Raw genomic sequence first — 26,753 nt, 5'->3', positions numbered from 1 at the left:
TATATATACCGCGGCTACAGCGCGGCGTCGGTTTTTAGTTTATTTCGTTACTCCTTTAGACGATTTCGAGATCCACCTTACTCTGCTCATCTCTCAGGTAAATTTCTCGATCAAACCTCATCACATCTTCATGGAGGATTCATCGGTTCTACACTGTTAGGAGTTCGAGAATCGAATTGCATACACTGTTAGGAGTTCGAGTTTTTTAGGTTTTTGATTTGGGATTTAGGAATCTTACGGGAAGTTTAACTGCAGCTTTTAGAATTTGCCAACTATGGGAGACGCTAGGGACAACGAAGCGTATGAGGAGGAGCTTCTGGACTATGAGGAAGAGGACGAGAAGGTCTTAGATTCTGGGAATAAAGTTAACGGCGATGCGGTGAAGAAGTGAGTTTTTTTTTCCCCTCGATCTGTGTTCTTAAGACGCTAGTAGTTTATTTTTTGTAGATTTACTGTAATGCTTGTTAGCTGTTAGGGGTGTTAAATAATAATAGCAAATGTATAAGTTCTTGTATACTAAATTCCTGGAAGCGAATAAAAGACTGTCTTCTGTAATCCTGTTCTCATATTGTATGTCTCTCTCTGTGTCAGAGGTTACGTGGGAATACACAGTTCTGGATTCAGAGACTTCCTTTTGAAACCGGAGCTTCTCAGAGCTATTGTTGACTCTGGATTTGAGCATCCATCTGAAGGCAAGTTCATTTTAGTCTTTTTTCAGTATTCTGTCTTTTCCAATGTCTTTAATATAATTTTATTGCTGGATTATATGCTGTAAGTATACAGAAAACGGTTTCCCCATTAGCTGTTTTTAGTCGTCATGTAAAATAAACGAATTGTCTTTCGAGAAGATAGGTTGGTTTACGAGGTTTAGCAGACTTTATACTCTATCTTGGTCATTTGCTTCTCACTTATCTAAGTTTGTTTGTTGGTGTAAGGTTACTTAGTCTAGTTTCGAAGAGGACGTGTTGAACTTGGGGTTAGATCCTTTGTTTGTTCCAGTTTTTTTTTTCTTTTGTTTTCTCCATTGACATTTCACTGTTTGATTTTCCAGGTAATAAACGCTATTTCAATCTATTCATTTGGAGTGAGCTTTAGGATTTCGTAAAGTCACCAATGAAACGATATGGAGGTTATCTTCTAATTCTAAACGGTTCCTTGGCTGCAATTTTCTTTGGCTCTACATCAGTGCAACATGAATGTATCCCTCAAGCTATCTTGGGCATGGATGTTATCTGCCAAGCAAAATCTGGTATGGGGAAGACTGCCGTCTTTGTGCTTTCGACTCTGCAACAGATCGAGCCATCTCCTGGCCAGGTGTCTGCACTAATATTGTGTCATACAAGGGAGTTAGCTTACCAGGTATGACGTCCTCTCTGCTTCTATTAACTAGTCCTGCTGTCTGCCTCCAAGATTTCTCATAGTTGAGGCTGATATTTGTTTGCAGATCTGCAATGAGTTCGTGCGTTTCAGTACGTATCTGCCCGATACAAAGGTTTCAGTGTTCTACGGAGGAGTCAACAATAAAATTCACAAAGAATTGCTGAAGAATGAATGCCCTCACATTGTTGTTGGAACACCTGGTCGGGTCCTTGGACTCGCCAGGGACAAAGACCTCTCTTTGAAGAATGTGAGGCATTTTATTCTTGATGAATGTGATAAAATGCTCGAGTCTCTCGGTATGCTGACCTCTAACATCCTCCTTTATATATTACTTATTCCTGGAGTCTTGCCTGTTATTTTGAACATTTGCAACTGTTTTTTACCAGACATGCGGAGGGACGTGCAGGAGATTTTCAAGATGACACCTCACGACAAACAAGTCATGATGTTCTCAGCAACGCTCAGCAAAGAGATACGCCCAGTCTGCAAGAAATTTATGCAAGATGTAATTTCCTACGGCCAATACTCTCTCGGTTTCCAAGTCCTGTTGTCTTGAATTATTTGAGCACATCTCGCCCGGGAAACCTGTCATTTGATACACCTGGTCTCAATCCAATAATGCCTTGGGTAGTATGTTAGGACTCGGAGAATTGGGAGACTCTGAAGGTGTCACTTAGCTTTGGTGTGGCCTTGGGTAGTATGTTAGGGTTCGGAAAATTTGGGAGACTCTGAAGGTGACACTTAGCTTTGGAGCGGTTCAGTGATGTCTTTGCGCGGTGGGATCATATATCACTATTGTGTTTTTTTTCTATTGAGTTGCCATGGTGCTGGGTGGGTTTTGAGTCGGGGGTAGTGAGGTTTCAAGGTTTCATCACGCTGAGTGGCCTTAATGTTCTGAGCAATACTGGTGTTTGAAGATGCAAACCTGGTGGACGAGGATCTCTGTTCAGGGGTTCTGTTTCCGTCACAAAATTTTGTTGAAATCATTTCCTGAGGAAAGCTTGCTAATATACTTTACTCGGATATTTGTTCCTTACAGCCAATGGAAATATATGTTGATGATGAAGCCAAACTGACTCTTCATGGGCTTGTCCAGGTAAATTAAACTAATGATGTCTTTTTATTTTCATATTGGTTGATTCATATAAATTGTTCTGAGCGTTCGATTGTTTTTGTGTCATGTCTTTACAGCACTACATCAAACTGAGCGAGATGGAGAAGAACCGCAAGTTGAATGATCTTCTGGACGCATTAGACTTCAATCAAGTTGTCATATTTGTGAAGAGCGTTAGCAGAGCTGGGGAGCTGAACAAATTGCTGATTGAATGCAATTTTCCCTCAATATGTATTCACTCTGGCATGTCTCAGGAAGAGAGGTTTGTGTATTATTTCATCTGAACCATCTTGACTTGCTCTTAAAGCTTCTCTGCATGGAGACCAATTCTTAACCCTTCACAATGATATGATATTTAGGCTGACTCACTACAAAAGTTTCAAGGAAGGGCACAAGAGGATCCTTGTGGCGACAGACTTGGTAGGAAGAGGCATTGACATTGAGCGTGTCAACATAGTTATCAACTACGACATGCCAGATTCTGCTGATACATATCTCCACAGGGTAAGTATTAGTTTATTTTTGATTCCCACTGAAAAGGACTCTTGTAACATTACTGTTATACTCTGTTTATGGTATAGGTCGGTAGAGCTGGTAGGTTTGGAACAAAGGGTCTTGCGATCACATTTGTGGCATCAGCTTCAGATTCTGAAGTTCTTAATCAGGTCTGGAGTTTGATCTTCTTTATACGTCTACTGTCTAGCTTCTTATTTATGAGTCGATGTATTTAAATGAAGTTGTAATTTCTTTTGTTTACAGGTGCAAGCCAGGTTTGAGGTTGATATAAAGGAACTTCCTGAGCAGATTGATACTTCCACATACAGTAAGCTGTCTATCCATTGTTTTTACGAGTTGTCCAAAATCAGCTGGAAGTTTTGTCTACTTGGTTATGTCATCTGATGTTGTTTCGCATTATTCTTTGCTCAGTGCCCTCTTAAAGTAGCATCGTCTCTCAGCAAGAACTTCAGGTTACAACAGGCGTCAGAGAGCTTTGCAACTATCGTCAAACATCATCCCCTCTAAATTTCTATCTTTGTTGTTTTCTTTCTGGACAAATTTTCATTTAGACCGTGTTTAAATGAAAATATATACTGGTTTCCAAGCAGTGATTTAGCTTATTTGTTTGTTTTTAAATTACAGTAAGCTGTCTATCCTTTTTTACGTGTTCTTCAAAAGCAGCTAAAATGTTTGTTTGTCTGGTTTTGACATCGGGCTCTGTTTCATCTTATTCTTTTGCTCAGTGCCGTCTTAAATGAGCATCGTCTCTCAGCAAGAACTTCAGGTTACAACAGGCGGCGTGGAGCTTTGCAGCTATCATCATCTCCTCAGAATTTGTATTTTAGCTGTTTTTTTTTTTTTTTTTTTTTTTCTCGACAATTTTCATCTAGACCGTTTGTAACTCTTGTCGGATTACTCTCCAATTAGCACTGTTAAAATCTGTCATGTGACTCATGTTTTTTCTACAAGATTTTAGTATTTAAGGTTTCTGAGGAACGAATATATAATGGTTGTTGTTGGCTGTGCCTAAAAATCATATTCATATGTTCGGTATACAGTAATTACGTGCTAAGTAATAGAGTTTTTTTTTTTTGGTCAAGTACTTTGATTGGCAGAACAAACATTACGCTCTTTATTATCCGATCAATAATGTTTTTAAAAGAATTTAGCATAACATTTAGATGATGTAAATCTCCTCAAATTCTTTACTCCAGCGTATTTAAAATTTATAAAAAATTTAAATAATTTAATAGCTCTATACTATAAATTTAAATAATTTAATAGATCTATACTATAAATTTACGAAATGATTTAGCTTATTTGTCATATTTTCCAAGATTTTAAGTAATTTTGATTATTTATCATGTTTTAACAAGGTTTAAGCTGAGTCATTAATTTATTAATAGTTTTTAGTTGAGTCCATAATTTATTAATTTAAATAATATAACTTAAAATATGTAATTAGATATATAATTATTTTGATTATGCTTATTTGTCATGTTTTCCATGATTTTAGTCAATTTTACTTATTTGTCATGTTTTTATTAGGTTTTAACTTAGTCATTGATTTATTAATAATATTTAGCTAAATCACTAATTTATTAATTTAAAAAATATCTGTAATGAATTTTATATATAATTAAATTGGAATTTTGATTTAATAATATTTAAATCTATATGTTATATTAAAATTCTTATTTTCTTATTAGTCATATTTTATTAGGTTTTAAGTTTTTATATAGGTCACTGATTTATTATTAGTTTTTAACTGAGTATTTATTAATTTTCACAAAACCCGTAATGAATTTTATATATAATAAAACACACATTTTATTTTAATAATATTAAATTGATATGTTATATTAAATAATTAATTATAAACTAATATGATAAAATTGTGAAAATATATTTAAAAATTAAGAGAATTCTTATATATATTGTGTTGCTATCTGAAAACAATATTTTTATAATAAAGTTAAGAAACTAAGATATAAAATAATTTATAATTAAATATTAGTCAAACAAAAATATTTATATAAAGATATTTTCTAAACTATTTCTAATATATGAGTGTTTTAAAACTTTTAACACAATAATAAGTACATAGTTTGATGAACGTTTTTTTGACATATATAAATAATTTGATGTTTGATTTAACTATTTAAAATCATAAATAATAACTTAAGTTGTGACTGAGTTCAAAATAAATTTTCTTGATTTTACTTTAAACCAGTTTAAGTTTAATCCGTGAAACACCATAGGTTCAGTTGGTGACCACTAGAATAATGAAAAAAATGAACAAAATAAAAATAAAATTTCATTTGAGGAATTGAAAAAAAAATATGATTTTTTGTTCAATTTGTTCCTTATCAAAATTGCATAGAGAATTTTTTTTCTTATAAATTCATTCATCCATGGGGAATTTAGAAGAAAAAAATGGGATTTACCTTTCAATAATTTGACTAAAATTTCAACATAACTGGTATAAATTTTGAGAAACAAAGAATTCACTATAATTTTTTTCGTTCAACATATTCACCGATTAGAGTTTTATAATGCCGATTTTTGGATTAATAAGACATAAAATAATAAGTATTCGTAAGACGATTATGCCCGCATGTGCGGACAAAACACCTAGTTTAACATATTTTATATAATAATATCACAAATTATATTTATATCCAAAATTATATTTTTTTTTAAAAAGTAAAAATTTTAAATATTTTAAAAAAGATTTCAAAATAACCTTTTTAATAAAATTTTATTTTTTTAAAAAACAGTTAAAATAAAAAAAAATTTAATTGAAACTTCTCGCTTCGTAATAAACAAAAAGAAAAGGGAGCTCTCGACGAGCCTTTGAAATACTAAGATTAATGAGATTTTTCTGTATATTTCTTTCCCAACCGACTATATATGTGTTGCATTTGTCGTAAAAATATAAAAAAATCATTTTTAAAAAAATTATTACAAAAAACTAAAAGAAAATTCTAAAATTTTTAAAGTTGTTTTTTTAAATAAAAAAAATATTTTTATGAAAAGTAAGATTTAAATTACTTTTCAATAAAATTATTTTGCATTTAAATATAATTATATTAAATATAATCTATTATTATCAATAAAATATATTTAAATATAATATATCTATATCGTTGAGAAATAAGCTAATTATAGATCATATACTTATTTTACATGATAACTTTATATACAAATCATTTACTGCTTTACCGATCATTGTATTAGTTGTATTTATGAGTATAATGCTTTTGTAACATACTGTTTTTATAGCATACTTCTATTGCTTTGCCATCAGCTCTACCAATCGAGGCTTAAGTAATAGATTAATAGTAGAAGATAGCGAATACAAATTCAAGCTATATAATTTTTAAAATAAATACAAGAAAAATAGAAGGCTTGAATAAACAAATGATAAAACAGTGAAAAAAAAGGTTTGCTTGGAAAAAGAAAAGAGAAAAAGAATGAATTTGGTAAATTGGTTGAGCTGTAATTTTAGAAAATTTACGGTAAAATTTAGTGTGTAAGATTTTCTTATTTAGTTGTAAGCCATGTTCAGAACTACGCTATGCGCTAGTCGGACGGTGATCCCGGACCTAACGAATTATCAAAAATTGGGAATTAAGCGGGGTATACGTGGAACCTAGTTTTTATATTTTTTTAATTATACCCTTATATATATATATATATATATACTAATACATGTGAAAATTAAACGTAGAAACAAGATATCCGACTCGGACCTAACAAGTTAACAACAAATCAGAAAAAATAGGAGAGTACTTGGAGATTTTTTTTAGAATTATTATTGATGTTGTTGTTATATAATATAAATAGTAAATGTAAACAACGAAACTCTATAGTCCAACGGCTAATGTGCCCAGTTAAAGTCACAGAACGTGCGGGGCCGATCTCGAGCATAGGCGAGGGAAGCGACCGTTTAGGATGTCATATTTTAAGCGAAAATTTTAGTTGTATATAGGACATAATTTTTTTAGCTTTAATACGTGCAAAAAAAGAAGCTGGGAGAGAGAGAGATAGAGAGTGTAGAGAGAGAAGAAAAGAGAGACGAGAAAAGTATCGCCGGCCGGCGGAGTGGGCTTCCACAGCCACCGTCGGTCCGGTTTGTTTTCTGTTTAAGCCTTCCTCTTCTCTCGTTTTAGTTTTGTTTGTAATTTTTGGTGGTTCTTCGGTTCCGGAAGGTGGAGGCTTCGACAGCTCTGTCACCACCGGCTTTGTTTCCGAGAGGTAGAGGTTTCCACAGCTCTGTTATCGTCGGCTTTTGTTTCCGGGAGGCGGTGGCTTTGTCAGTACCGCTGTCGTCGGCTTGTGTTGCCGGGGGGTGGTAGCTCCTCTAGTATCGCCTTCTCCGGTTTTGTTTCTTTGGCTCCCGGTTTTTATTCCTTTCTTCTCGATCTATGAGTCTGCACTTCAAAGCTTCTCTGCCTCTTGATCTATCATCTGAAACCGCTGCATGGATGTCGGAGGTTATGGATTGATTGTAGGCGTTTATTTGTTCGAGTGATATCATAGATCTGTGTTGGTGTGTGGTGAACCGTTTGGCTTGGGTTTCAGACGAGATCTCGATGTGTTAGATCGATGGATGCTCTCCGATGAAGGTTCTCGAGTGGTGAAGGTCGCACAGTCTCGATCTGGTGGTGTGTGACGCTGTTGACGTCGGTCAGCTTGGGGAGACTAGGGTTTCCAGCTTCTGGGCTGTGGGGTTTAAACTTTGGGCCCGTATGTGGTTTTTTCTAGTTGGGCCGGATGTTTGGGCTTCTTATTGTAATGTTTTCGGATGGGCTTTGACCTTTAATATTAAATATTCAGAGCAAAAAAAAATAGGACATAATTTTTTTTACATGAATAACAAAGGCATAAAGTTTTAAGTGAGCTTAGGAAGTTAAGAAAAAATTGAAAATGTTGGACCGGCACTGAGAACGTGGTTTGACTTCCAAATAGTTCTTTTTTCGTGAGTTTAATTTTTTTTTGTTAACGAAGGCAGAGAAGTCATTTTCTCTTCATCTCCCTCATTGAACCTGAAACCCTAACTACCAACGTTTCTGATTTTTCCAACATAATTCTTCAATTTTTTGGTGATTCGCTTCGTTTAACATCCGTTTCTTTGTGACAGGATAACATAGAATCGCCATGGCCAAGGTCCGTAGAACGCTTACTTGCTGCATAATCGACTAAAATCGCCGTGTTTTAGAACATGGGTTGTAAGGGATGGAGTGTATGTTTAAAATTTATTGTTACAATAATAGATTGATACATCAAAAAGATGAGACTTTAAAATAAAAAGTTTTTACAGCTATTTTTTATTTTTATTTTGCTGTAGCTTTAAAACCCAATATTAAACATGATTGATGATTCAAAAGCGGTATTTTGGTTAAAACAAAATTGGTAAACATATTGGATTTTTAATATGAATTGTAATCCCCTAATATATTAAAAGATAAACATTTGTAATAAATGTGTTCATACTAATTGATACGTAGAAGTCTCACAGTCATTTAAAAATTAGAATCATGACGTGACAGTCTCACAATCATTTAAAAATTTATGTGTTCATACACTAATTTTCTTAACTCCAGCGCATACAATTTAATGTGTTCATACACTAATTTTTTAATCAACTCATTTTTACTTTCTGCATTTTAAACCTTCGTATTAGTAAATTGAAGTTATCTCCGTGCAACTAATAAATAATATCATTGTTGAAAAAAAAAATTACAAAATCATTTAAATTCGCAACAACTAAAATGTTGGAATGAAAATATTTTTAGAGATTGAAAGTTTCTTACCTTGCGAAACTTGACCATGGTTGAGGCTTTGGTACACGAAAGCAACAAATAATTGTGATTGGTTATGAATTAAAGAAATTGAGGTGAAAAACACCACACAGTCGGATTTTTAGTTTAGCCAAGTAATGTTTTTTAACTAAGTTTTCATATCAAACTAAGAATTAAAAAATAATCATATTGGTAGGAAAAAAAATTAGAAATTAAAAAAGCTTTAAAAGAAAATAAGATCATTCGCGAAATCAATTGAAAAACATAATTCAAGTGCCGATTGAAGAGATCATATTATTTTCGACGCAACCCTAACTCCTTCCGTTTGATTGTATCTTGTATTTAATATATTTACCAAGAATTGTTTTATAAAAAAGTACACGCTATTGGTTGTAGAGTACGTCAATTTTACAACATGCCTAACAATATTAACACGACGGACGCCCAACAATATTATATATTCAAAACTATTAAAATATCTTAAAATTATCAAAATAATCACAAACAAATATCTAAAAATTACAAAAAGAATGTTCAAAATACTTAAAATATCTTTTTTTCTCCATCCAAATATTTAAAGTGGACTAATTTTATGAAAATTTAAGTATTTTGTCTTACATTATTTAAATGTTTATGCTTTATATTATTTTTATTTTTCAGATTTTGAGGAAATGAATCCGAACAGATTTATGAATGTTCTTCACAACAAATCCCTTAGTACAATGTAAAACAAATAATCTAATTAACTATTTCACTCTACGCATGACACGGGTCCCTATAATCTAATATTTCTTAAAAATAATATATGTTTATAGTCCAAGTATAGTTATAAATATATAGTAGCAACTATTTGATTGACTTAGCATATAAGTATATGTTTTTATCATGAATTGCTGCAAAACATTATGCAAATTTGTCTTTTTCCTTTGAACTTTTTTTTAATTAATATTTGTTTTGAATTCAATGTCAAGTGTCAACTTAACTCCAAGAGAATCCTGTCAGAATGGAGTGAAAATTACGTGTAATAGTCAAAACATTGAATAAAACTGTAACAAAACCAAACCAGAAAGTGTTCACTTTCAATTTATTTGTAACCGCTACTTAAAACTACCACAAAGCACCAAATCTATGGGTTAGATAAGATACCTAAATATTTGCATTCACTGGCTCAAAATAACCTTTTTACATAAATGCCACTCTCATACGTGTGTAAAACGAGTAAGATGACCTTATATCTACCAATCAATTTCACATTCTTCTCCATCACAAACCAGTCATGTCACCTCCAACACTAGACCAACTACACACTTACCATGCCCATGAAAGGGTGATATTCTCTAAACTGGTCCTACAATTTTCAAGATCACCATCTCAATCACTCCTTGTCATGGCTACATGGTTTTGGCTTGAAAACTTTGGTTTTGAAGACATTTTCGCAACCATCTTTGCTCTTCCAGATCGACTCATTGCATCTTTTGCTAACGAAGCTGTCTCTTGCTTCCGATGCATCGAGTCCTCTGATCCCCCAAATGGCTTTGACCAAATCCCTCTCACTTCACGATATTTGCAAAAAAACATCTCACTTCCCATGATTTACAAATATCGATACACCGCCATTGCTGGTATCAAAACCTTTCTAACCACCATTTGTTCTAGAATCTTTTCAGACATCCTTGCACAAGTTCTTCCATATTCTTCACCACCATATTTCGTCCCCGGATTCCACCACTCTCTGATCATACCTGGCTTCCCGCATCCGACTTTCGGAAACATCAACGTCATGCGACCTGATGTAGTTACTGGGGTTAACACCTTCAACAACAACAGCTCATTCCCCTTCCCTAAGGGTCTTTGGGAGTGGAATGATCACTGCATGGAAAGTGAGAATGACCGAACCATGTTTATAACTTTTTCTCGTGGCTTTCCTGTGTCGCCGGCCGAAGTTAAGGCGCTTTTTACCCACATGTTTGGAGAAAAGTGTGTGGTAGGCGTTTACATGCGAGAAGACTGCGTAAGTTCACCTAACATAGTTGCGTGTAACAATGATAAGCAACAATCACTATTTGCTAAGTTGGTTTTGGACTCGGTGGTTACGGTGGATCGTATACTAGAAGGTGAGAAGCTCCAAAAGTTTCGGATCAATGGTAAACACATTTGGGCTCGTAAATACAATGAGAAGAAGGACGGACGTACTTGCTTCACCTAAAAATCGAAAGAAAATCTAATTTTTCTTGTGTTCATCTTTATCTTTATATTATAATTTAATAATAAGAAAACATATGTAATGCCTTAGCTCTTTAATTTTAGACTTTCTCATTATGAATGGAATATGTTTTCACATAATTTAGCAACGTCACTTCAAATTTACTTTAAAAGAAGTGTAACACAACACTATATTGTGCATGAACATTTTCGGAAAATACACTCGAATTACTTTTCAAGTTAATTTTCTTCCAAGCTTATTAAAAAATATAAAATTGTATATTTCATATAATATTTTTGTTTTGCTTTAGTATTTACGTGAATACAATTAAACTACATAATAAAATGTCACAAAACTAATTAAAATAAATGATAAAATAACATGAATTGGCAGATATTTACTAAATTCAAATTTGGTACTCATATTTTATGCATGCACTAGTTTTTATCCTTTTAAAATACAGATATTACAATATAAAATAAATGACACGTCATAATATTATTGGTAAAGTTGAAAAATTATCGGTTGTAACTGGTAAATAAATATTTGAACTACTGGAATAAAAAATAAATGTATTAAGAGGAATGGAGTATGAAAAATGGAATCGATTCATTCCATTTATTCATGCACAAATTTGTTATGGAATAATTTTCTTTGTATTTATCTATTTATTTATGGAATTGACAAAATGACTATTCTATTTTATTCATAGTAAACGATAAAAGTGGAATTAATAGAATCAATCATTTCATATCGTTTTAATTTAAAAATACAAAAATTTGAACTAGTGGAATAAAATAAATGGATCAACAGAAATAGAATGTAAAAATAGAATCGAGTCATTCCATTTATTCATGAACAAATTTGTTATGTACTAGTTTTCTTTGTATTTATCTATTTCTTTATGGAATTGACGAAACGAGTATTCTATTTCATTCATGGTAAACGATAGAAAAATTTGTGGAATTAATAGAATTAATTATTTCATATCATTTTAATTTAAAATACAAATATTTGAACCAGTAGAATAAAATAAATGGATTGACAGAAATGGAATATAAAAATGGAATCGATCCATCCCATTTTTTCTTGAACAAATTTTTATGTAATAGTATTCTTTGTATTTATCTCTTTATTTACGGAATTGATGAAATGACAATTTAGTTGCAGCTATCATCTTCCACCACTTGGTTTAGTAGTAGTAGTAGTAGTAAAATTAGTATGGACTGTGCGCAACACAATCGACGGATAAATAATACAAAGAGACAAAACTTTAATGTTATTGTCAGAGAAAAAAACTAAAAAAAAAACAAGATTCTCTAGGAATAACAATTTAATGTTTAAAAGTTAACAATTTTAAAAACATTTACGTCTGTAGGGATAATAAATGTGTTATGAAATAATTTTCTTTGTATTTATCTATTTATTTATGGAATTGACAAAATGACTATTCTATTTTATTCATGGTAAACAATAAAAGTAGAATTAATAGAATCGATCATTTCATATCATTTTAATTTAAAAATACAAATATTTGAACTAGTGGAATAAAATAAATGGATCAACAGAAATAGAATATAAAAATAGAATCGATTCATTCCATTTATTCATGAACAAATTTGTTATGTACTAGTTTTCTTTGTATTTATCTATTTCTTTATGGAATTGACGAAACGAGTATTCTATTTCATTCATGGTAAATGATAGAAAATTTTGTGGAATTAATAGAATTAATTATTTCATATCATTTTAATTTAAAAATACAAATATTTGAACCAGTAGAATAACATAAATGGATTAACAGAAATGTAATATAAAAATGGAATCGATCCATTCCATTTATTCTTGAACAAATTTTTATGTAATAATATTCTTTGTATTTATCTCTTTATTTACGAAATTGATGAAATGACAATTTAGTTGCAGCCATCATCTTCCACCACTTGGTTTAGTAGTAGTAGTAGTAGTAGTAAAATTAGTATGGACTGTGCCCAACACAATCCACTTATAAAGAATACAAAGAGATAAAAGTTTAATGTTATTGCCAGAGCAAAAAACTAAAAAAAAAAGATTCTCTAGGAATAACAATTTAATGTTTAAAAGTTAACAATTTAAAAAACATTTACGTAGGGATAAAAAATGTGTTATGAAATAATTTTCTTTGTGTTTATCTATTTATTTATGGAATTGGCGAAATGACTAGACTATTTCATTCATGGTAAACAATAAAAGTGGAATTAATAGAATCAATAATTTTATATCATTTTAATTTAAAAAATACAAATACTTGAACTAGTGGAATAAAATAAATGGATTAACGGAAATAGAATATAAAAATGGAATCGATTCATTCCATTTATTCATGAACAAATTTTTTATTTAATAGTTTTCTTTCTATTTATCTATTTATTTAGGGAATTGACGAAATGAATATTCTATTTCATTCATTGTAAACGATAGAAAAAATTGTGGAATTAATAGAATCAATCATTTCATATCATTTTAATTTAAAATGGAAATATTTGAACTAGAGGAATAAAATAAATGGATTAACAGAAATGGAATATAAAAATGGAATCGATCCATTCCATTTACTCATGAACAAATTGTTATGTAATAGTTTTCTTTGTATTTATCTATTTATTTACGGAATTGATGAAATGACTATTTTTTAGTGACTATTTATTTCATTCATGGTAAACGATAGAAAAAAATGTGAAATTAATAGAATCATTCCATATCAATTTAATTTTTAAAAAATACAATTCAGTTGCAGCCTCATCTTCCACCATTTGGTTTAGTAGTAGTAAAATTAGTATGGACATTTAAGATTTAAAAGTTAACAATTTTAAAAATGTTTGCGTCTGCCGGGAGTCGAACCCGGATCTATTGCTTGGAAGGCAATTATCCTAACCGTTGGACTACAGACGCTTGCTGGAAGTCAACTCGATCCGAATTAATATTATCCGAATACATATTTATTTAGTACTTCCATACAAAGTTTACAGTTCTAAACTCTACGCATTCAGTCGTTTGTAGACGCTGATGCTGAAGACAGCAAGCTGGAGGAAGTTGATTAAAAGTTTTATATCTTGTCACGTGACATGTAGTGTCGATGGCCAAACAAACTATTAACTACGTCTTTGTCAAAATGCACTCACGTCCTTTTATATCGTTTATATACATAATTGATTTAAATAATCTCAACTTTACCTTACGTTATCTACCACAAATAGATGGATCACAATTAAAATATAGAATGACTTGATGGAATTGGCAGTCAACAAAATGAATTCTAACATCTAATCATACAAACTGTTAGGTAACCACTTTGGACATCTTCCATTTTCTTTGTTCACGGCAGCAAGTTGTCAGGACGAAAGGGATTTATGAACTACACAATAATACGATACTATTATCGTATCATTATATTGAGATAATAAAAATAATTCTACCAAAAAACTCAATTGCGAATTGACTTTTAAAAGCCATCGCTAATTTGTGTTATTGATATGTCACAATTTTTAGAATACTCTATCCACCGAATCTTTTCTTGTGGTGGAAGTGGTGAGGTAAAAGACAATGGCGAATGGTACGACGAGATAAATTTGGTAATAATAGGAATCCAACGTTTTTTTTTTATCAAACTAGGAATCCAACGTTAAAGCTGAGAAGTTTACTCTGGTATAAAAACCATTAATTGTTAAATAATTATGAGCTAAACTCCATATAAACTCATAGGTGCTCACCTAACTTTTCAATGTGTACCGGATATTGAGAAAATGATCAGGTTAATTGATACAATATTGTCTCGTAAATAAAACATTGTTGCCATCTTTGCCACAAAATGTATCTTATCATCTTTGAGAAAATGATCAGGTTAATGTATACATCATATGCCACAAAATGTATCTTATCATTATCATGGTATTAAAGCATATGATTGTCAAACCTAAATCATGTTATGCATGTGTGCAGAGTCGGTCCTAGAAATCTGTGGGCTAGAAGCAAAAAACAGTATGTGGTTGACTAGGTTCGAATTCTTGACCTCACCAAACTTATAAGGGAACACTTACCATGCAGGCTAAAGGAAGTATTAACAAAAATGCGGCCGAATTATTATTTAATATTTGGTGGCTGGAAGCATGTGCTTCATCCGCTTCCGTTCAAGGCCGGCTCTGTGTGCCTCTGTTGACATAGCGATGAGAAAAATTAGAGTAAGAATATGGTTGCTTCCCATAAAGCGACAAAGGTTTTACAGTTTAGACATACTATATTCTTCCCTGAACCGGATTTGACCCCATGATATCTTGTATATTTCCATTGTTTTATCCATTCACCCATGTGCATTTTGATCATATAGACTAGGATTTAGCCATGTTTAGGTTGCATTTTGCATACATAAGTCTTTATCAGGTATTGGAGTACCACATGGAGTTCTCGGAGACATTTGGGTGTGTTTGGAGCTCGAAAGAGGTGTAAAGATGATCATTGGACGAGCAGAGCGTTGGGAGCGACTTCCCGGAGCGACACCAGCAAGCCGCTCTGACCTGCCTTATCAGAGCGACCTTACCAGAGCGATGCGGAGAAGTCGCTCGCCATTTCATCCCGGTGGAAGCTGAAAACTGACCCGGAGCGACCTATCAGAGCGACCACTCCAGGTCGCTCCCGAAGCCCAGAGCGACTTGGTCAGAGTGACACCCTGAGGCCGCTCGCATTTCTATCGCGTGACGACAACACAATGGAGCCGGATCGACCTCTCTGAGCGACCCACTGAGGTCGCTCCCGAAGCCTGGAGCGACCTTACCAGAGCGACGCAGAGAAGTCGCTCGCGTTTTCATCGCTCGGAGACACGAAAACGGGCCCGGAGCGACGTCTCGCAGCGAACCCTCCAGGTCGCTCCCGAAGCCTGGAGCGACCTCTCGGAGCGACTACTGGAGGTCGCTGCGCGCTTATTGTTTGCTCGAATTCAGTTTACTCAAGGGCCTTTTGGTCATTTCATTATGCACGTTTTTACTTTTCAAAACCTATGTTTTAAACATCTTTTGTAGCCGGCGGACAGATTATCTTTTGATCTATTTGAGAAATACAAAAAAAACTCTCTGGAGAAGTTCATCTCTTGGATTTTGATTGTTATGTTCTTGTGTTATTGTTGATTTCTTATCTATTTCTCTACATGATTAATCTGAAATCTAATATGGGTTTAAGAGGAATCATGGAGATTAGTGAGTAATCACCTTTTGAATTCATGGGTTAGGGAGATCAAGGGTGATTAGGTTAGTTCTAGGATGTTTTAGTGTAGATCGTTCTTGTTCCTTGCTAGTAGAGTATTCATAATGCATCTTCTGAGTTGGCCACTCAAAAGTTGATCAATAGGCATTTCTCACCCAAAAGGTGTTTGATGAAATGCCTGAGACAACTCTCCTAGGCTTTTAGTATACTTTGCCAAAGACATTTGTTGTTAAAGGTGCTAAAATAGCTAATAGACTTGTTAGTAATGATTGCTTTCATATTATTCAACCAAAGACATTTGATGTTTGAGATATGTTAGCAAATAAGCATTCATCTAGACATAGAGCTTGCTTAGAATTGTGTCTAGGCTTAAGGTCGATAGTTTGATTGATCATTTGTCATCCTTAGTTCGAAACTTGATCACCCAAGGTCTAATCCCTATGCCCATGAGTTCTCTTTTCCCTTAGTCAAGAAAGTATCATTCTGTTATTGCCTTTTAGTTTTAGTCATAGCTTAAAACTCATCTAAATCATTGGTTGCACTTAGATTAAGTGAGTACTTGCATTCTCGGTGCTTTGATATCCCTCAGAACTGGTTCGACAATCACTATACTACAACATTTGTCTTAGGAGCTTGAAAACTCCTAACATCAAATTGGCGCCGTTGCCAAATTCTGAGTAGATTTGAACATTGAGATTTAGTCACTTACTTGAGACTAAGTCATTTTTATTTTGTTTTGTTACTGATTCTTCTTCTTCACCTACCTTTAACTTTCAGGTGTATAAACTTGAGGAGCAGGGGTCCATCAAACCTAGTTCCAATATTAGCAGACATCAGAGCTTTAGAGAGAGTGTGTGCTAGAGCTAGAAGAGAAGAAGAGCAACAAGCCCACTTGCAGGAATTGGACGTTGATATGGCAGATCCACAACAAGGGGCAGAACACCAACCGCGGGTAGCTCGACCCATTGGTACTTATGACCGCCCCAACATTCATGGTTATAGACTGGGAATCAGAGCACCGGCTGTGGCAGCCAACAACTTTGAGGTCAAGTCAGGACTCCTCAACGTGATCGAGAACAACAAGTATCATGGCTTGGCTCTAGAGGACCCATATGATCACTTGGACAGGTTCGACAGCTACTGTGGGTTGTCAAAAACTAATGGTGTGTCAGAGGACGCCTTGAAGCTGAAGTTATTGCCTTTCTCTTTGGGAGATAAGGCACGTCAGTGGGAGAAGTCTCTACCTAGCGACTCTATCACTACTTGGGATGAGTGCAAGAGAGCATTCTTGGAGAAGTTCTTCTCTACTTCAAGAACTGCTAAGCTGAGAAATGAGATTTCCAGCTTTCAACAGAAGAACTTAGAAGGCTTCAGTGAAGCCTGGGAGAGATTCAAGGGCTACCAAGCTCAATGCCCACACCATGGTTTCTCTAAGGAGAGCTTGCTGAGCTCATTCTACCGTGGTGCTCTTCCTAAGTACAGGGCCAGACTGGATACAGCTAGCAATGGGTTCTTCTTGGGGAGAACTGAGGAAGATGCAGAGGAGCTGGTTGACAACATGGTAAAGAGTGATGCAGTCTACAGTGGAGACCACGACAGAAGCAGTCGAACAGATGATAAGCAGACGAGGAAAGAGTTGAAAGCTCTACAGGATAAGATAGACATCCTCCTTGCTGATAAAGCCACACAAGAGCAGCTGCACTTTGTTGGTAACCCAAACCAAGAAGCAACACATGTTGTCCATGAAGTTGAGGGTTTGGAAGGGCAAGAAGAGTTGTGTTTCATCAACAACAATGATAGCTGGTACAAGAAAGAGCCCAACTTTCAGTACAACAACTACCAACAGAAATCCTATCCTAACAACCAACAGAGTGGTTATCAGCCTAGGAACAATCAGCAAGGCAACTATCAGCCTCAGCAAAACCCTCCTCCTGGTTTCTCCAACAAAGGGAACCAGTCTTCTCAACAACAAGTTAATCCTTCTACCTCTACTCCTCAGGAAAGCAGCACTGATGTTCTACTGAAACAGATCTTGGAGTCTCAGACTAGAAGTGAAAAGCAGGCTGGATATGAGTTGAAGAACCTTCACTCCAGGATTGATGGAAGTTACAATGAGCTCAACAACAAGTTCAGGGCTTTGGAAAACCGGTTTGCATCCATGACCACTCACCAGAATCGCCAGCAAGGGTCTCTACCTGGAAAATCTGACCAAAAACCCAAGGAGTATTGCAATGTTGTCCTCTCTACCACTTCTTCAAGGATTGAATTGAGTAACCACAAGAAAGAGGTAGATGAAATTGAAAGATTGGTGTTTGGAACTGAGATTGAACAGGTTCAGCATCTGATTGTAGCAACAGCTGAAGCAAAGATTGTGGAGGAAGCTGACAAAATGGTTGAAGTAAAGATTTTGAAGGGAGATGAACCCATGGCTGAGAAACCAGTTGCGAAGAGAGCTAACCAGAAGCTGAAAGAGGTCAAGCTAGAGGACACCACTGAGGTTGAGCAGTCACCCTATGACAAGCTCCCATTTCCACAAAGGGTTCTCACCAAAGCTCAGAAGAAGGTGATTTCCAAGTTCAAAAAAGACCTAAGTGATATTGGAATTAAGCTTCCAGCGATTTCGGGTATGCGTGAAGCTCATGTCCAAATGATGCTCATCAAGGACATTGTAGACCACCAAGCAGAAGTAGCAGAGCTTCTCAACATCTCAACTTTGAAACTCGATCCACCAGTCATACCAAAGTCTCTCCCTAAACTAGAATCCCAAGGGAAGTTCACCTTGTCTTGCTCTCTTGGTAAGCTCACCTTTGATGATGCTCTTGTTGATTCTGGTGCAAGTGTTAATGTGATCTCAATGGAGATGGTGAAGAGTCTTGAGATTGAACACATGGAGCCAGATACTTCCTCTCTCACGTTTGGGGATTCTTCTTCTACTACTCCTATTGGTCTCATCAAGGATTTCCCTTTGAAGATGGGATCTTGTACCATCCCTATAGACCTCACTGTCTTGAAGATGGCAACTGAGAAGAGAGTTCCATTGATCCTGGGCACACCATTCCTTACTACTGTGGGTGCTTGCATCGATTTCGCCAACAAGAAGGTCACACTCCTCAATATCAACAAAGCTGTCTCTTACCCAATTCAATCTCCACTGGATGTTGAGTATTGTGGAACCATCACTTGTGGAGACCCCTACATTGAGAAGGATCCTCCTTCTCCACTTTCCACTTGAGGTACTTCTCTACTTTCCCTTGTATATACCATTTCATTTTTGCATATTAGCTTTCTCTTTTGGGTATCTCTCTCTACTTGACAACACAGAGACTGTGTCATTTAAGTTTGGGGGAGGTACCAAGTATTTGATCATGTTTGCTTTGTTGATTTTTCATTGAGTCTTGCATACATACCTTTTAGCATAAAAAAAAAACAAATCATATAGATTGCATCACTTGCATTTTTAGGAGAGTCTAGAGCATATACGTTGCATTCACTTGCATTGGAAGCAATGATTTAAAATGCCTTGTAAAGAACACTATTTCACACTCGAGTAGCTATTGCATCTCTCAAAAAGCCTTGTACGTTTCGAGCCTTGAAAACTCTTCCTGAATCTCATTAATTGCTGAAACTCAATCTTTGAAGCCAACTACAACCTTGTTTGAACTGAACGAACTTAATGCTTCTTGCTTATGGTCCTTTGTGTACTGAGTCATGGATATACACACTTGAGTTGTCACATCCTTTACGCCAATCTTTTTGACAAAATCGAGTGGTACACCATTCCCAAAACCCTTCTCTCCTTTTGAGCTTTCATTATTTGATGAGTGAGGCCTTTTTCGGAAAGCCTTACATGTGCATAATGTCGAGAGTATCGGGAACGACAATGCTTGATCTTCATTCCTGCTAGATTATGCACTCTATTGGCTAGCTATAGGTGGGGGTGATTGTTGTGACTATGATTTGGAAGCATGAAAAGTTCGAAGGAAAAGAATAGACTCTTTGTGTTTAAATGGATAATCTTATTGGAATTAGTAGATAAGTGTCTAGCTCGAGTTTATGAAAAGTCTTGGCCCCCGAAAAAAAAAAAGGAATACAAAAAAGAAGAAAAAAAAAAAAAAAAAAAAAAAAGGGCTAGCAAAGTTGTTTAGAGCTAAGATTTGTTTTGAAGTTGAGAAAATCCTTTATAGATTTCAAAGAAAAAGAGTTTTATGTGCAAAGTGTTCTTGGGATCTTTTGGTGAGAGATGGGAGTTGGGTTTGACATTATGAAGTGATTGTGTAACTTGTATGTTTGGGAAAAGGGTAGAACAATGGAGATTGAGCATTGTATGCATGAGTTGGTCTCTTTCTTAGATATATTATGTGCAATGTCAAGGCTACTTGTCTCGAGAGTAAACCACCTTTAAAGATCATGTGTTTTGAACCTCTTGACTCACTTGAATAAAAGTCTTCCCTTTACTCAACCAAATGATTTGGACCAATTGACCATTTGCAAGAATTCACTTGATGTTTTATGCTTAATGAATGTGAGAGTTGGTTGATTTGAATGTGTGGATGCTTGATGATGAGTATAAGGGCAAAAGGAGTTGAGATAGGCCTAGAGAAGCTAGAGTGTGATAAGAGAGTGTGCTCATGTTGGATTAGATGTTGAATTGAGTGCTAGTTGTGTTTCTTTTGGCTATGAGCTCCCATCTTCAAACCTCTCTCCCTATGAGTTCTAGAAAGTTCACTTGTGGACAAGTAAAAGAACAAGTTTGGGGGAGTTGATATCTTGCATATTTTCATTGTTTTATCCATTCACCCATGTGCATTTTGATCATATAGACTAGGATTTAGCCATGTTTAGGTTGCATTTTGCATACATAAGTCTTTATCAGGTATTGGAATACCACATGGAGTTCTCGGAGACATTTGGGTGTGTTTGGAGCTCGAAAGAGGTGTAAAGATGATCATTGGACGAGCAGAGCGTTGGGAGCGACACCAGCAAGCCGCTCTGACCTGCCTTATCAGAGCGACCTTACCAGAGCGATGCGGAGAATTCGCTCGCCATTTCATCCCGGTGGAAGCTGAAAACTGACCCAGAGCGACCTATCAGAGCGACCACTCCAGGTCGCTCCCGAAGCCCAGAGCGACTTGGTCAGAGTGACACCCGAGGTCGCTCGCATTTCTATCGCGTGACGACAACACAATGGAGCCGGAGCGACCTCTCAGAGCGACCCACTGAGGTCGCTCCCGAAGCCTGGAGCGACCTTACTAGAGCGACGCAGAGAAGTCGCTCGCGTTTTCATCGCTCGGAGACACGAAAACGGGCCTGGAGCGATGTCTCGCAGCGACCCCTCCAGGTCGCTCCCAAAGCCTGGAGCGACCTCTCGGAGCGACTACTGGAGGTCGCTGCGCGCTTATTGTTTGCAAGAATTCAGTTTACTCAAGGGCCTTTTGGTCATTTCATTATGCATGTTTTTACTTTTCAAAACCTATGTTTTAAACATCTTTTGTAGCCGGCAGGCAGATTATCTTTTGATCTATTTGAGAAATACAAAAAAAACTCTCTAGAGAAGTTCATCTCTTGGATTTTGATTGTTATGTTCTTGTGTTATTGTTGATTTCTTATCTATTTCTCTACATGATTAATCTGAAATCTAATATGGGTTTAAGAGGAATCATGGAGATTAGTGAGTAATCACCTTTTGAATTCATGGGTTAGGGAGATCAAGGGTGATTAGGTTAGTTCTAGGATGTTTTAGTGTAGATCATTCTTGTTCCTTGCTAGTAGAGTATTCATAATGCATCTTCTGAGTTGGCCACTCAAAAGTTGATCAATAGGAATTTCCCACCCAAAAGGTGTTTGATGAAATGCCTGAGACAACTCTCCTAGGCTTTTAGTATACTTTGCCAAAGACATTTGTTGTTAAAGGTGCTAAAATAGCTAATAGACTTGTTAGTAATGATTGCTTTCATATTATTCAACCAAAGACATTTGATGTTTGAGATATGTTAGCAAATGAGCATTCATCTAGACATAGAGCTTGCTTAGAATTGTGTCTAGGCTTAAGGTCGATAGTTTGATTGATCATTTGTCATCCTTAGTTCGAAACTTGATCACCCAAGGTCTAATCCCTATGCCCATGAGTTCTCTTTTCCCTTAGTCAAGAAAGTATCATTCTGTTATTGTCTTTTAGTTTTAATCATAGCTTAAAACTCATCTAAATCATTGGTTGCACTTAGATTAAGTGAGTACTTGCATTCTCGGTGCTTTGATATCCCTCAGAACTGGTTCGACAATCACTATACTACAACATTTGTCTTAGGAGCTTGAAAACTCCTAACATCACCCCATACACTTGAAGCAAAAAACAATATGTGGTTGACTAGGTTCGAATTCTTGACCTCACCAAACTTATAAGGGAACACTTACCATGCAGGCTAGAGGAAGTATTCACAAAAATGCGGCCGAATTATTATTTAATATTTGGCGGCTGGAAGCATGTGCTTCATCCGCTTCCGTTCAAGGCCGGCTCTGTGTGCCTCTTTTGACATAGCGATGAGAAAAATTAGAGTAAGAATATGGTTGCTTCCCATAAAGCGACAAAGGTTTTACAGTTTAGACATACTATATTCTTCCCTGAACCGGATTTGACCCCATACTCTTGAAACATTTGAATGGACTCCACTCTTATGGGATCCCCTTTTTAAGAAAAGAATAAATAAATATATATATATTAATATATTAATATGCTGACAAAAAATACTAATATATAAAATGTTAAATGTAAAATAGAAAGAAAATGACAAAAACAGTTTTAATTTTTTTTATAAAAACAAATTTATAATAGACTAAAGTGTTTTTTTTTACCAAAAAATAAACAAAAAAGTTTTCTTAAAAACTTTGAAGTCACTAAAAATAGTTTATCTTAAGATATAATTTAAGTTAAGATTTTGTTCAAATATATTTTAAAAAGATAAAAATTAAATTAAAGTTTTGTTTTGAATAGAGCTCCAAACTCTTATACCATCGGACAATTTTGACTATGAAAGAATATATATAACATGTGATAGACTCAGGCCCGTCTCAATAATATTATAGGCCCTGAGCTGAGACAAATTTGAGGCTTTTTTTTTAAAAGAGTTTTTTTTTAGAATGGTCCTAATCTAGGCTTAAAAAATTTTAAAATTGTGATGGGTCACATGCAAATGTGCCTCCAGCACATGCTGAGGGCCGGGCCTGGATAGACTATAGAAGATGGATAAACAAAAACTGTTTCTTCACATCTTCTATATAACATGTGATAAACTAGAAGATGGATACATGCGTCTCTTGAGCCGGAATGTTGGAGGAAGGCTAACGAAAAGGAGGAAGCAAAGGAGGATCATGGCAATCCCCCTACTACAGAGATTGAGACAGTGCCCCCTTGGATACCTCGAATCCCTACTTGTCAAATTGATGCATCATGGATCAATAATGGCAGTGTCAGTGGCTTAGGGTGGAGTCTTAAGGATCAAATGGGCTTAGAATACTTCGGATTACGGGCGTGTAACAAGAGCCTCTCAGCTTTGCATGCTGAGATGGAAGAGTTACTTTGGGCAGCCTCATGTATGAGAGACAAAAGGATCACTTCGGTATGGTTTGAGACGGACTGCTCTGACTTAGTGGATATGACTAAAAACTCGATGGACTGGCCAGCTTTTGCGACAGAGATCGAGGTGTTCCAGAGGTTACAGGAAGACTTCGAGGATGTGCGACTGTCTCATATTCCTCGAAGTCAGAATGGCCGGGCAGATGGATTAGCAAAAAATGCAAGGACCAGAAGTTATATTTTCTCCCATATAGATCAGACTCGGACAGATGGAAATGCTCCTCGGAGGATTGGCTCGTCTGTTCTCCACTTGATCTAGCTTAGATGGGTAGACGACAAAAAAAAACTAGAAGATGGATAAACAAAAGTCATTATTTTCCGGTCACCGTTTTGACTGTGAAGGAATATATATAATTAAGGGAAAATTTGCTCAGTAGCCAAATTCTGAATGAAAATTAAAAAAAATAGCATTGATTTTGACATTATTAAGTAACTAGCTTTTGTCTCATATTTCATTCGGTTATATCCTTTTCACTAGCAAGTCTCCGATAAAAGAAAGAGAGAGTGCATGACGTCGTCACTTGGTGTTATGGATAAGAGTGAAGCACCACTATATTTAAAAAAAAATATAACACTCTTTAGTAATCGTCAAGTGGAATGGAAAATGTTAAAATAGTATTGTCAAATGGAATGGAACATAATAAAATCGTCAAATGGAATGTAACAGAATTGCAACCGTACAGTAGTTAAAAGTATCTTCTGCAAAACATACATGTGAAGTCGAATCGGCAAGAGTTCAGTCATATAGGCGCTGCGCTTAGAATGGCTCGTCGCATATGTAAATTTTCAAATCTCTGATGCTTCCCTTCCATCACCGCCAAAGACTTTGCAAACAGTCTTCTCCTTCGCAAAGTTATTAAGGATTTACCAAATAAAAATAATTTGCAAAAGGTGTGTGAATGTTGGAGGGCCACGAGTTACTTTTGTTGTTAATAATTATTAATGGAAACTGTTTTTGTTTGCAGGTTTTGCCGGTAGAATAGAAAGACAAAATGGCAATATTATATAAAAGTCACATGGTATATCGATAAGTTAGGGTAATTAGTTATAGAGTGAATTATAATTTTTTTGTACGCTATACAATGCAATTAGAATTTGCTCAGTAGCCAAATTCTGAATGAAAATAAAAAAAATAGCATTGATTTTGACATTATTAAGTAACTAGCTTTTGTCTCATATTTTATCCGGTTATATCCTTTTCACTAGCAAGTCTCCGATAAAAGAAAGAGAGAGTGCATGACGTCGTCACTTGGTTTTATGGATAAGAGTGAAGCACCATTATTTCACCTCATGTAAGTCAACTACGTCAAACACTTTTTATCTCGTATAAATAGAAACTTTTTTAATAAAGAGTGTATTCCATATCACTCAAGTAGTATATGAATCTAATTTCTATGTACTAAAATTTATCCCAATCCCTAAATACTAAACCTAAAACCCTAATCAATAAACCCTAAACCCAAATATAAGCCATAAACCCAAATATAAACTTTAAACCAAAATATAAACCATAAACCCACGTATAAACCCTAAACCCAAATAGAATGGAACAAAATAAATAACATAGTATATATTGATGAAATTATGAAATGTCTATGATTCTATGGAATAAGTTAATGCTAACCCCAACAATACCCCCTCACCTTCTAAATACTAAAACCTAAACCCTAATCACTAAACCCTAAACTTACATATAAACCCTAAACTTAAATATCAACTTAAGAAAATTACCAACTATATTTAAACAAAATCTAATACTCTTTAGTAATCATCAAGTGGAATGAAACATGTTAAAATAGTATTGTCAAATGGAATGGAACATAATAAAATCGTCAAATGGAATGGAACAGAATTGCAACCGTACAGTAGTTAAAAGTATCTTCTGCAAAACATACATGTGAAGTCGAATCGGCAAGAGTTCAGTTATATAAGCGATGCGCTTAGAATGGCTCCATATGTAAATTTTCAAATCTCCGATGCTTCCCTTCCATCACCACCAAAGACTTTGCAAACAGTCTTCTCCTTCGCAAAGCTATTAAGGATTTACAAAATAAAAATAATTTACAAAAGGTGTGTGAATGTTGGAGGACCACGAGTTACTTTTATTGTTAATAATTATTAATGGAAACTGTTTTTGTTTGCAGGTTTTGCCGGTAGAATAGAATGACAAAATGACAATATTATATAAAAGTCACATGGTATATCGATAAGTTAGGGTAATTAGTTATAGAGTGAATTATAATTTTTTTTAACGCTATACAATGCAATTACCCTATAATTAATGTACATTATAGCTGGGCTGTAAACCCTATGAAAAGTTAGGAAGGTGGAAAACGGGGACTTTTGTTTCGGATGGTCAAAGGTTGTGGGTGGGTCTTATACCATAAAAAAAAATAACTCTTCAACGGATCTTGAGGAGAACAAGACATTGATGTTGTATGACCGCACCGATGAAGCATAACCTTCGAATGCTATTGGTTTATGTGCGCTGTGTAGTTGGGAATAATTTAACATCACTAGGAGTAAGTGGCGTTATTCGACTCCATAGGTAGTTTCTTCAATTAATACACTATTATGAAGATAAACACTAAAAGAAAAGCCTCCCAGTAAACAATATTGTGCGGAGCTGAATTCAATGACGTCAAAATGATAACAAGTTTTTTATACGATTATGCCCAACTGGTTACATACCTTATCTTTAAAAATTATTTTATGTATTATATGTTCCTACATATTGTGAAATAATAAATATATATTGAATAATTAAAAATCAGTAACTATTACATATATAATTAAATTGAGGGTGTTTTTCAAAACCAATCCACAATTTCTAGTCAAACCCAAAACCAACCTTTTTTTTTTTGTTATTACTATTCATCAATAAAATTT

The 26,753-nt window shown here is 34.9% G+C and overlaps 2 protein-coding genes and 2 non-coding genes across 5 annotated transcripts; 2 read left to right on the top strand and 2 right to left on the bottom strand.

Moving 5' to 3' along the window:
- The first annotated feature begins 20 nt into the window (after window positions 1–20).
- On the top strand, window positions 21–3,649 carry LOC106415831 (DEAD-box ATP-dependent RNA helicase 15-like). 2 transcript variants are annotated; one of them, XM_013856631.3, is made up of 12 exons: window positions 21–97; window positions 256–387; window positions 592–692; window positions 1,187–1,359; window positions 1,445–1,676; window positions 1,767–1,885; window positions 2,420–2,476; window positions 2,572–2,756; window positions 2,854–2,998; window positions 3,076–3,159; window positions 3,254–3,317; window positions 3,422–3,649. In XM_013856631.3, the coding sequence occupies exons 2-12, from the start codon at window positions 275–277 to the stop codon at window positions 3,430–3,432; spliced, it is 1,284 nt and encodes a 427-aa protein (XP_013712085.1). In that variant the 5' UTR covers window positions 21–97; window positions 256–274; the 3' UTR covers window positions 3,433–3,649. The 2 variants fall into 2 exon arrangements, with proteins under 2 accessions (XP_013712085.1, XP_048625247.1); XM_048769290.1 differs by lacking the exon at window positions 21–97 and having other exon boundaries at window positions 250–387; window positions 1,052–1,359.
- Window positions 3,650–9,520: 5,871 nt separating this feature from the next.
- LOC106413082 lies at window positions 9,521–13,180 on the top strand. The gene has a single exon (XM_048769289.1). The coding sequence runs from the start codon at window positions 10,076–10,078 to the stop codon at window positions 11,003–11,005; it is 930 nt and encodes a 309-aa protein (XP_048625246.1). The 5' UTR covers window positions 9,521–10,075; the 3' UTR covers window positions 11,006–13,180.
- A 681-nt stretch (window positions 13,181–13,861) lies between these two features.
- Window positions 13,862–13,933, bottom strand: TRNAG-UCC. The gene has a single exon. It is a non-coding gene; the product is annotated as a tRNA-Gly (tRNA).
- Window positions 13,934–17,555: 3,622 nt separating this feature from the next.
- On the bottom strand, window positions 17,556–17,662 carry LOC125593513. The gene has a single exon (XR_007329417.1). It is a non-coding gene; the product is annotated as a small nucleolar RNA R71 (small nucleolar RNA).
- Between the last annotated feature and the right edge of the window lie 9,091 nt (window positions 17,663–26,753).

The sequence above is a fragment of the Brassica napus genome, chromosome C9 (assembly GCF_020379485.1).
Source record: "Brassica napus cultivar Da-Ae chromosome C9, Da-Ae, whole genome shotgun sequence".
Lineage (NCBI taxonomy): Eukaryota > Viridiplantae > Streptophyta > Magnoliopsida > Brassicales > Brassicaceae > Brassica > Brassica napus.
This window is presented reverse-complemented; position numbering and strand designations above follow the sequence as displayed.

Bases quoted from the DNA above. Each gene is read 5' to 3' on its own strand.
- LOC106415831 (XM_013856631.3), top strand. From the start codon at position 275: ATGGGAGACGCTAGGGACAACGAAGCGTATGAGGAGGAGCTTCTGGAC. The intron at 1,360-1,444 runs GTATGACGTCCT...ATTTGTTTGCAG, and splicing joins CAAGGGAGTTAGCTTACCAG to ATCTGCAATGAGTTCGTGCG. The intron at 2,477-2,571 runs GTAAATTAAACT...ATGTCTTTACAG, and splicing joins CTCTTCATGGGCTTGTCCAG to CACTACATCAAACTGAGCGA.
- LOC106413082 (XM_048769289.1), top strand. From the start codon at position 10,076: ATGTCACCTCCAACACTAGACCAACTACACACTTACCATGCCCATGAA.